The sequence below is a fragment of the Patella vulgata genome, chromosome 2 (assembly GCF_932274485.2).
Source record: "Patella vulgata chromosome 2, xgPatVulg1.2, whole genome shotgun sequence".
NCBI classification, from domain to species: Eukaryota; Metazoa; Mollusca; class Gastropoda; family Patellidae; genus Patella; species Patella vulgata.
Genome location: NC_065880.2, coordinates 70,789,137 through 70,801,114, shown reverse-complemented (window position 1 = coordinate 70,801,114; position 11,978 = coordinate 70,789,137). Strand labels below are relative to the sequence as shown.

General features: G+C 33.6%; 2 protein-coding genes across 2 annotated transcripts; one reads left to right on the top strand and one right to left on the bottom strand.

Moving 5' to 3' along the window:
• The first annotated feature begins 345 nt into the window (after positions 1-345).
• Positions 346-5,567, top strand: LOC126812560 (uncharacterized). The gene is made up of 3 exons (XM_050539016.1): positions 346-416; positions 669-867; positions 5,562-5,567. The coding sequence occupies exons 1-3, from the start codon at positions 346-348 to the stop codon at positions 5,565-5,567; spliced, it is 276 nt and encodes a 91-aa protein (XP_050394973.1).
• LOC126810612 (charged multivesicular body protein 2a) lies at positions 5,290-11,936 on the bottom strand. The gene is made up of 6 exons (XM_050535785.2): positions 11,779-11,936; positions 10,959-11,154; positions 10,294-10,473; positions 9,601-9,731; positions 8,873-8,934; positions 5,290-7,202 (listed from the first exon to the last, which is right to left on the bottom strand). The coding sequence occupies exons 2-6, from the start codon at positions 11,130-11,132 to the stop codon at positions 7,075-7,077; spliced, it is 675 nt and encodes a 224-aa protein (XP_050391742.1). The 5' UTR covers positions 11,133-11,154; positions 11,779-11,936; the 3' UTR covers positions 5,290-7,074.
• Between the last annotated feature and the right edge of the window lie 42 nt (positions 11,937-11,978).

The following is an 11,978-nucleotide window of genomic DNA, read 5'->3' as shown; positions in this document are numbered from 1 at the left end:
CAGGTCGGAGAAATAATAGCCACCAAATCCAACTATGAACCACTAAGCCATCAGATGTCATGTTCATTTATCGAATTTTCTAATAAAGAGTTTGATGCCTATAATAAAGTGGCATATGTGAAACATCTCAATCTTACCTTATCTGATGACGAGTTTTCATTATTTCAGCATGACCTTCGAGTATGTTTTGAAACGTTTCTTAATAAAACCAACTTTACGCACAGTAACGAAACCGTAGAGTACACTGACACCTACACAAGCTATGGTTGGATTCTTCGTTATTTAACTATTGTTTTAATCAGCCTTTCTTTGGTATCTATATGTATTGCGTTAATAACGTATGGTATGTTCCGAGAACTGAGAACACAGCCAGGCATCAATAACATAGGGTTAATGCTAAATCTTTTTCTTGCCCAGTTAATCTTAATTACGGGCCTGGATCAAACACAAGATAAAATATTGTGCAGAGGTATTGGAATAAGCATCCATTACCTCTGGCTCAGTATGGCACTATGGATGAATGTGTGTACCTTTCACATGTTCAAGGTATTTGTGTTACAGAAACTGGTAAGATATTCTGCCCTGTCTCACAGTATTCAGACACTGAAGTACACTGCTTATGCCAATGGGTTACCAGTGATACTGATAATTTGTATAGTTATTACAAGTGTCCAGTTGTCAGGGGGAATGGAGATAGGTTATGGGGGTAATGTGTGTTATCTATCCTCTAAACAACTTGTTGGTTATTGTTTTGTTTTACCCCTATGTCTCGTTATTATCCTAAATGTTGTTTTCTTTTTTTGGACAATTATCTCCATCTCTCGTGTGAAACAACAGGGAAAACAATTTGGTGAACGAAACAATATTGTAATTTATACAAAGCTTTCTGTTCTTACGGGTCTGTTTTGGTTGCTAGCTGTTATATCAAATTTTATCACCAGTTGGACTTTAGAGTATATGTCTGTAATTTTTAATGCTTCTCAAGGGGTTTTCATTATGTGGTCCTTCATTTTAAAGAAATCTGTGCTTTCTAAGTGGAAGCAAAAACTAATAATTGCGTTTGAATCTGGCTCAATTGAACAGGCGACGACATCTAGCCAACTTAAGTCAGTGTAGATCTGGCATGAAGCATAGTCAGGGTTTTCACCCATCGTTGACATACTTAAAGCTCTGACATATTTGCATAGCAGCTACATGTTGGTCTGATTGATTGCAGATAGGACGTTAAACTTTCAATGCAATACATGGAGGACTTACCCATTAGAGAATACGGGTGATACCCCCCCCCCCCCCCCAGCATCAGATTTTTCTACTCTGTCGGGATCCATTAGTGGCCACTCGAATAGAATTATGATCAGATAAAAAACAGATTGAGTCCCCAGCCCATCAAACTAAGCGCCGCTTTTATAATGTTTTGCATTTTTAGATTAGGTCAGCGTATAGTTTGCATCTCCCTGTGTTTGGCTACTCTGTTGTTGTCATCCTGTCATGTGCTGCATTTTTAGATAGGGTCAGCGTATATTGCCCATCTGCCAGCGGTCACTTTCATCCATGCTTTGGTTACTGTATGTTGAGACCTTGCATTTCTGCTGGTGTAGGTCATATTTTTCGATGCGTTTTGAACTAGTCAGTTTCACCATCCCATGGAACATTTGTGTCTCATCATATCGCCCAAGGTGGAAGCGGTATCGGTGTAGTGGTTGTGTATTGTTGATGGGTTGCTTTCTCTATCGCTTGATTCCTTCCACCAGTTTTAGTTGTGTGCTAGTGCGAACCAACGTTTTCGGCAAGTCTTATATTGGTTAGTGTAGTAGTAGTAGTAAATTGAATATGTGAATTTCTGTGTTCTCCAATAATAGACTTAAAGATTCATTATGTAAAAATTAGATAAAGATTTGACCATTCTTGATATAATAGCTCAAAAATAGATAAAGTAAAATGAAAATATTGTAAATTTCATTTAAATTACTTTTCTGAGCCAAGTTATCACTGTTTGCAATGTGGTAACCAGGACACTGGTATATTCGAGACTTAGGCTCGCTTTCCCATGTTTAAATTAAATTTTTAAACGGCGAACCGTTCTAATCTAGTTAAAATCTCGAATATCCGATGCCATCATGAGTTAATTATGGTCTTGTTTTGTTAATAGTTTATAGTTTATATAACATTTCAGGCTTAAAGAAAGACCAGCAATAGGAAGATTTGGCTAATGCATAATATATGTTTAAGAGAGTCAAATGTTGGTATAATTATCATATAATATACGCTCCACTATACATTATTGGAATTGTGACATATACGCTTATCTCCAAATGATTGATTAGAAATACAACTTATAACCATGTTTAATAAATAAACCGTAAAGTGGGATGTCATAAAGTTTGACATTTAAAATCTGTATTATATTTATAATGTATATAATAACTTGGCGCATTTATCAATTTCATTACTTGTAATTATTATCCTTAAGTAGCCCTTGTAATTAATATCCTTATATAAATCTAGAATAGTTGGTATGCTGTTTCTATTATTTTTTAAAAATATATTAAAATATATTATTTTATTGGTAATATTAATGTGTCCGTACCACACATTATTTAACTATCACATTTATATCATAGTTTGTTGATTGAAATGGCTTGTAATATATATTTAGAATCAATGATAATATGAATTTTTAAATTAATGTCATATTATATATTATATTATTTATAACCTTTTGTTTTACGTTACCCGATATTATTTATAATCCATTGCCATGGAAATATATCATTCTTCGAATGTATATGTGTATGGTTAAATTTTAATTTTTTATACACCCACATTTTCAAGTGGAAACAAGGCGATACGTTTCAAGTCAGTAGCTTGAAGCGTATATATGGTATTAGTGTCAGTGGCCTGTGGCACGAAGTAACAGTATATTGTCGCATACATAATATATTATGTCAACGCTTGGGCGATATAATATATTATGTCAACGCTTGGAACTAGGATGGAGGTGACTAGGCATGAACTTGCAACGATAGATTTAATTGGCGCTTTGATAACCAATGAATGCTTGTTTTTTTCTTTTCTGTTTTTTCTCTCTTTTCTGTGTCCTAACCCTAACCCTAACCCTAACCCTAATCCGAAAGAAAAGTGCCCTTTTTTGAAATTCTGACATCACAGGTGCCCTTTTTCTGATAAGGATGCCCTCTTTTATTTACAGGGACACTTTCTATGGCTCTGATGACGCGTACATTCCACTGAGTCTACAGGTCTAATATGCTAACACGCTTGGAGCGTCAACACAATATATTATGTCGCCCAAGCGTTGACATAATATATTATGTATGCGACAATATACTGTTACTTCGTGCCACAAGCCACTGACACTAATACCATATATACGCTTCAAGCTACTGACTTGAAACGTGCAAGGTGTGGAAACATTATGCCGTCACCCCTGTCCGTCCTGTCCGTCCGTCCGTCCGTCAAATTGTTTGTGGACACTTTACAGGTCACAATTTTTATTGGATTTTGAAGAAACTTGAAATATAGGTTTATCTCCCAACGATCTCTGTTCTTTTCAATATTGGCATGTATCTGGCCGTAACATCATGGATTATGACCCTTGATTGTACGAAAAATCACGTTTTTAATTTGTGGACACTCTAGAGGTCACAATTTTCACCCGACTTTGATGAAACTTGCAATTATGGCCCCTGATTGTACGAAAAATCGCGTTTTTAGTTTGTGGTCCCTCTAGAGGTCACAATTTTTATCCAATTTAAAAAAAAACGTTCGAATATATCACCGTTACATCGTAATGTCGGTTGAGTTCGAAATTCGTGAAAATCGGACAAAAATTGCCGGACAAAATGGCCACCCCTCGTACGCAAATAGTGTAAAAAATATGGTATATCAAGGTTGTGGACCCTCTAGAGGCCACAATTTTTATCCGATTTTGATGAAACGTTAAATTTAAGCATATATCACAAAGATTTGGGTTCTTTTTGGTAATTGCGCATATCTGAACGTAACTTCCTGGATTATAGAACCCGATTGTTCGAAAAATCGCACTTTTAGCTTGTGGATTCTCTAGAGGTCACATTTTTTTTTTATCCGATTTTGAAAACTGTTTAAATATATAACCATTCAACCTTAATGAAGGTTGAATTCGTATTTCGGGAAAATCAAAATGAAACTGCGAACAAAATGGCCGCTCGTTGTACGCTAATTGTGTAAAAGTATGTAATACGAAGGTTGTGGACCCTCTAGAGGTCACAATTTGTATCCGATTTTGATGAAACTTGAAATGTATCTTTATATCCCACCGATCTCACTCCCTTTTGATATTTGCGCATTTCAGACCATAACTTTCTGGATTATGGCCTCTGATTGTACGAAAAATTGCTTTTGTTTTTAGCTTGTTCTCTGTGCATCTCTTGCAAAATGTGGGCGTATCGTTCCTGGCAGCCGTTTGTTGTAAATCAATGTCATATTATGTATTATATACGTTATAACCTTTAGTTATACATTACCCGATATTATTTATAATCCAATGCCTTGGAAATATGTTATTTTTCGAATGTATATATATTGTTAAATTTTAATTTTTTGTATATATTATTAGTACCCGAAGACGCCTGTAGAGGGCAGACAGCTAGTTTATATGATTTAATGTATGTCAGAATGAAGTAAAGTGGTTAATGTTTTACTTGGACGTATTTTGTATTTGTTTATATATTTATCTACCGTAAAAATAGAAGTACTCGTAGTTTATATACTGTATGTAAATGTAATTAAAACATAGAATTTTCCATCTAAATCTTAGCATTTTTTGGTATATAATCCTGGGAGTTGAATTTACATTAATCTTTCTCCTTTTTACAATTATATTACTTGTAATTATTATTGTCTATTATACATCTACTGGTATGCTGTTGTTAATAGTAATAAACTTTAGTTCTAACCATTGAATTTATACGATTTCTATAGGGCAGCCATGGTATCAGTTTGGTACCCCCCGCCCCCTAGTAATAATAGTAGGTTCATAATAAAATGGATTTATTGTCTTGCGGAACGTTGTTTCAATATTTACTACAGACCAACAGTGCAGCTGGTGTCACCCCATATGTTTTAATCCCTTCAAGTGCCTGTGCTAATTGGCCCCAGACAAATCAAATTGTGTTGACATGGCATTTAGTGGCAATCATTTCAAGATAAAAATTGATAGCCTTAAATTGACCCAGGGGTGTAGGTCAAGATGCACACCCAGCAAATAAATATTGACTTCAACCACAAAAAAAACATTTATATATGATAGATCATTTATTGTCATTTATATAAAACAGAGAGATTATTTTACATACAAACTATTTACAATTTATCAGTATGTACATGTTCTAATAAAAAAAAGACTTTAATTTTCGCAGAAAGTTTAATACTCTGAATCTCAATATATTCTCTTATTATCTTATCTCTGTGAGGTCACTGATAAGAAAATCATTTGTATAGCCATCTTTTGTCAATATATGTGGTAAACAAATCTAATAAACCTTATGTTTTCTTGTTTCCAGTTGTAATATATTTATGAGAGTGGTTGAAATCTAGCATGATGTTCTGATTGGTGGCTCCATTCTGTAACACATACAATTACATATGTGAGTAAATCCACAACATACACTATTATGAAGATTAACAAATAAATTTAGATACACAAAAGAAATGAGTTTTCACAATACTAAACCTCCAAAATACATTAAGAACAAATAACAATTGCCATCAAATTATAACTTCAAGGGTGATTATTCACACCAATGGGGTGTTAAAATGACAGGAGTTACTTCAAGTTAAATTAGAATTTCCATGTCATTTGATGGATTATTCTAAGTTACTTGTGGTTTACTATAATATTGGCCCATAGGTGTGAGTTAAAAAAAGAAAAGATGAATATAACAACTTCTACTTTCAATTTACATAAACAAGCATGGAGCTGGCCTTAGGGCCCAATTATTTTTGGCATGCCCCTAGGTTCACAGCACACCCAAGGTATGGTTGAGTAAAATGGAGGCAGGTTTAATTGACAAGACTAATTGAGGGTGCCTACTAGGAGAAATTCGCTTAAAACCAGCACCAGACAAGCATCTGTGTGACTTATTTATGGCCTATAAATATACTAAAAACAGTATTCTCGATGATTGATGTCTAAAGTCTAAGATATCTTATAATAGTACTGACATTTCATCAGTTTTAACAGCACACTGTATAAAAAAAATTTGATGGCAATATAATTTTAATTTATACTAGACCATTAACAAAACTCTTTGCTGAACAGTAAAACAGACAACAAGCACAATACGATCAAAATATTCAATAAATAATATCAAAGACTGATTAAGCATTTTGTTAAATTAGCTAGCACTACATTTTACAAAAACAGTAATAACTCCCCCCCCCCACCATCCCCAAAACAAGTATCCTGTCTCTGCAGAATAACATTCTGTAAAGATATCCAGAAATACATATTATAATATTCTAATAAAAGCCTCATCAACACACCACATTGAGACCACACAAGATATTTTGTTTTCTATGGTATACTGTTAAAATTTAAAACTGATCTAAATCATAATTTATCTCTCAAGGTGATTACGTTTACTGAATAAACAGACAACCCCTTTATGGACAACCCTGCCCATGGGTCAATGAAGGAAAATTCAGGACAGGCACTGAAATCCAAATACTTGTTAGCCAAGTAGGTGTTGTATTTCCTGGAGAAGTAGGTAAAGGACTCTACAGATTCTTCTCTACGCCTGGGATTCCTGTGTTATAACTACATGATAATAAAATAAATGTTACCAATACTAATTCTGGTCATGATTGGTATTAAATTTATACATGGCAAGTGTAAAATTATCCAAATAGTTGACAGTTTTTAAAGTAATCATCATATTAGAAAAATAAAAAAAAAAAATATTGCAAGAAAATAAATGAAGTACAGGGCATGTTTAATTCAGCGAATGAATCAGATATGAAAGACATGTCATTCATATTTTTAAATGTTTATGGTTTTAGCTATTATCTCCCTTCTCACTGACGTCGTAGATTCTCTAACCGTGCCTCAAGATCAGCATCTGCATCACTAACTGGTCCTGCTGGAACAGCTTGTTTAGCAGGGCCCCCAGTTGCTGCTAGCGATTTACCAGTTTGTGGAAGATCTGGAAATAATATAAGATGATCATTACTATGTAACTTAAAACTTTTTGAATTTTGAATCACGATAATTGGTTTCTTTACACTTTCCAAGACAAGATGCATTTTAAATAGGGTATATTATAAATTTTAAGAAGAAGTCATAGAAATCTCTTCTCCTGTTAATGCTTTTCTGCATGGAATACACCGAAGAATTTCTGATGCAAATGAAAAAGCTACATCTGTCTTCTCTACATAAACCAGCTAAGATAGTTCATAAAGGGGAATAACTGCTGAATTGGTCAAAGGAACAAGGAAATACATTTTTTAATTTGTTCAACCTAACTAATGGAATTCATTTGCTACTGTGGGAGTTTCCACCCCATGTCCATGTCAGTAAATTGGTTGTCCATACACTAGGACTTCTCTATTATATAGCAGCCTTCAACAGGGCAGGTATCAATTTAAGTTATATTAAACACACATCAATTTTTATTTTATTGCTTCAGGAAACCTATTAAAATTTTTAATCTTTTTCTTGGAAAAAAACCCCAGCAAACTTTTAATCCCAAAATTACTTCTCAAAAGCTTTCACCTCCAAATTTTCAAGTTTTGAAATTTTAAACAATACATTGATGAGAAATGGTTATTTAACAGAATTTAAGCACAGAATTATTATGAAGTCTTGGTAAACAAAGTTTTCAGTACAGGTACAATCAGTGACGATTTAGTGAAGTCTTAGTGTAACAATCAGAGCAGAAAAGTAGGACGTTAAACCCCATTTGATTTCATAGTGTAACTTTTCAGTTATAAAATGTAGTCCTTGTATGTTTTATTCTTCGTGAGAACAGAGCAAATTTAAAATCAAGGGAGCTTAGAATAAGGACCATTTAATATTTCAGGTCAGATTTAAATTCAAAATTCATGCAAATATATTTTTTAATTTTCTGATTCTATTAACACTTTCTGTTGTATTGTCACCAGGGAGTCACGGTGGCTAGGTGGTTAAGACGCTGGCTCACTAGTCTGGAGGTCGGGCGTTGATCCCTACATTGGTCGAGAAAGTTCATCGGGATTTTCAGACGTGGTTTCCCCTTGTCAGTAGTGGAGAACGGAGGGCCTGACAAGGACAGCTGTCTAGTCCTTTGGATGAGAAGAAAAACCGAAGTCCCGTGTATACATTGGAATGCCATAAAAGATCCCATCTTCATTAGCCCAGTATAGGAGCAGAACAGTAGGACGTTAAACCCCATTTCATTTCATTTTGTATTGTCACCATATGTATACTTGTCTTTCATTATTATGTAACTATAGACCCCCAAGTTATAAATGATGCAAAATACATGTAGAGGGTCCACAATTTTACATGTTTACTTGTTTATTGATCAGCAATAAACTAAACCCTAACTATGAATAAATCCCTTCGTCAAACTAAATCGTTTAGAATTTTTGGCAAGGAGCAGTGTCTAGTCATTTGGATGGGACAAAAAAAGGTTGGCAGTTGGAATTAGACAAAGAGTGGATGAAAACAATCTGTCTGGGCAAAATTTCCCTCATAGTACACTGCATAGTGTATGCTGAAAAATAGAAATTTAAACCCCATTTTATTTCATTTAGAATTTTTTTTTGTGTTATATATTTAATGTGGCCTATTACGGCATGTACACTACAACAGTTAACTGTTGATGATACTTACTGTTTAAATCATCAGCCATTTGTAAACCTAGTTCATCAAATATCTGAGATACAACAGCATCACTGAAATATAATACAAAATTATCTTGAAATAATATCAGAGCGTAAATCAATCGTTTTAGATATGTTAATGTTGTGCAAAAAGGGAAGTAATCTTTAATAATGTCAAATAATTTACAGATTATCTACAAAGATTTAGGTGTGTGTTTGTTTGATCTATCATCTAAGCAATGAGGAGGTTCTTTGTCTATCTTAAGAAGGGTTTTAAACAATCAGAGTGGCATTAATCTAGACTTCAAAGCAAAGACAGCTATTGCAAATATGAGTAGTAAAATCTTGGTCAACAGAAAATTGATTGAAATTTAATTGGAATTTCTATGCATGATGTCATTATATGTGTACCATTAAGATTAAAATAATATTCATAAAATTATACTTTGAAAAGATAGGGACACTCAACACAAAATAGGTCATTTTGGAACTAACATATGGCTGAGTTTTATTTCAAAAACTTGCATGCGTTTTGGGGTTTTTAGCACTTAGAGGAACCCAGAGGACCCTGAGAAAACCCACGAGGAGTGACCCTACTAAATGTTACGTACAAGATGAGAATCAAAACAATGCCACTTAACTCAACAACAGACCTTATGATCTAAAGTGCATGTGTTACACCTTTCAGCCTCCCAAGCCCCTATTACACTTTAAATAAATATATAAATGTAAATTCACCTTTCGTCTTCATCATCTTCGTCCCCCATAGCATCATCAATAGCATCACTCATCATCTCCTCTTTCATATCCATAATCTCTGATTGTTTCTCAAACTCCATCATAATCTTTTGAATCTGGGGTAATTTTAACTACAACAAACCATTGCGATAAAATAAAAATAACCAATGGTGGACTAGTGAAGAAAGAGGTAAGTAAAACAATAAAAAAAAAATCTCTGAAACAAGGCCAATAATGATATCACAATATCGACAAATGGATTGATGCAATGATAAAAGCATGTGGTAAATCACACAACAGTTCAAATCAGTAAAGGCACACAATTACATATTAACAGAATTATAATCAGGTATCAATCATGTTTCATTTGATTTTTTATAATATTTACTACTATATGGTAGAATAAACAGAGACAATAAAGCAAAAAAAAAAAAAAATCATAAATCTAATTTTTGTCTGGGAATAATAATCTTTATTAGCTCTTGCACTTTTACCTGACATATTTTATTTTGTGCCAAATGTGTTTTAAAAAGGTTAAAAAAAATGAAAAGTGACAAATTGGCACTGGACAATATGTCTGGCACCAGAGAAATTGTACCTGACAATGTCTGAATTTGTGTCTGAACTTATCAGTGATCAGTGTCTTATTTCCAGGCTTGTCAGGTTTATAACTTAATAAAATAGTAACTTTACCTGTTTGTTCATGGTTTGCATGGCTTTTGTGACACCTTTCATGGCCTGCGCCATTGTATTGTTAGATTTTAAGGTTTGAATCTTTAATGATACAGCTTGAATATTGGCACGCATGGCTATAAATTTCTTCACGTATCTTCTTGTACGAACTAAATCTTTAGCCATAATTTTAACAGCATCCTAGGGAGGAAAAACAATTATATCTAAATCATAATAATAATTAACATTTCATACACAGTGCTATCTTGCTTTGCTAAGTTACCATACGGAAAATTACAAGGACAGCAATATTAGTTTTAAGTTAGACATAAATGACGAAACCAGTAGAATTTATGAAGAAAAACGTCCACAGGTCAAAAAGTGTAGTCACTTTAGTGCAGTGTAGGATAATTTGTTCAAGAAGATATCACACTGAATCCAGCAAAAAAGATTCCATATAGGTATCACGAAGTAAATTAAACTTACTTTATTACCATGCCAGATTCAAATAAATTTATTATTGACCGTCACCCGGCCCATCCTCAAAATATTCTCAACAAGTATCTGGTGTCATCTCAAGACATTAATTCATTTACTAGATTCTAATTTACTTATTTAGCCACAGCCAAATCCCTACTGGGATTTTTTAATATCTTTGCAAACTCGGATGTAGGTCCATAACTAACCATTTGTCCCTTTTTAGCCATTGTTCGTATATCTGCTATAACTTTTTTCTCTTGTTGTTCCATCTTTTGTCTTTCTCGATCTAAATCTCTCATCGCTTTATTCAGTGCCCTTTGGTTCTGCCGTAACATCTCCTCTGGAGTTTTCTTTCGTCCAAATAACCATTCTAACGGCATCGTGAGAGATTTAAATCAAAATCTACAAAATAAAGCCAAGTCATATACTTGTAGGCCTACCTTAGTAATAGTAATACATTTTCAAAAACACATCTACAATAAACATCTGCATGTCAGTAAAGGGTACCGTAACTCTGAACATTAACAATGACTAAAGCTTAATAAACAATTTTTAACATTTCCCTTAAGGAAGGGCCTGTAGAAATCGATGGCCATAAGAACATAATTAATTCAGATTTACTCAAAGTTTGTGTCCGCTTTAACTACACATATGAGGAAGCGGTTTTTTTAAAACTTACATACATTTATCATTTACCCAGTGTTAGTGAGTAATTAGTACTAGTACTAGTAGAGTATAATGTATTTTTAGTATAAGCCTCAGTCAGCCAAAGTGATTTTAAACACATACCAGTCCTGTTGACTAAGTTTTGATAATAAACATACCAATAGTCGATGAATGCCAAAGTTAATTAATGTTTATTACTTCTATTTAGCTATTGGATTAGTCAACATCACCCATGTAAAAAGTTGTGAAATCTCCAAATAAATTTTGTCTATAAATAGTAAGAAATAGAATATAGTCACTGTCAGCCCTTTCTTTGCCTTGACTTGTACACAGATCAGATAATGCTACAAATAAAAATACCTCTTCTGAAGAACAGACGAACAAGAACTCAAATTATTAGAACTGCTTTGATAGTATGCCTCTTACACCTGTTGCAAATTAGATAAATAAAATATTATTCTGAAAAAAGATTCCTTGTGATATTTTTGTTTGTGTTGATGACGTCATTAAAGTGTGATGTATAATCTCCAAACACAAGTTCTAAATAAGCAAGCGAAAAT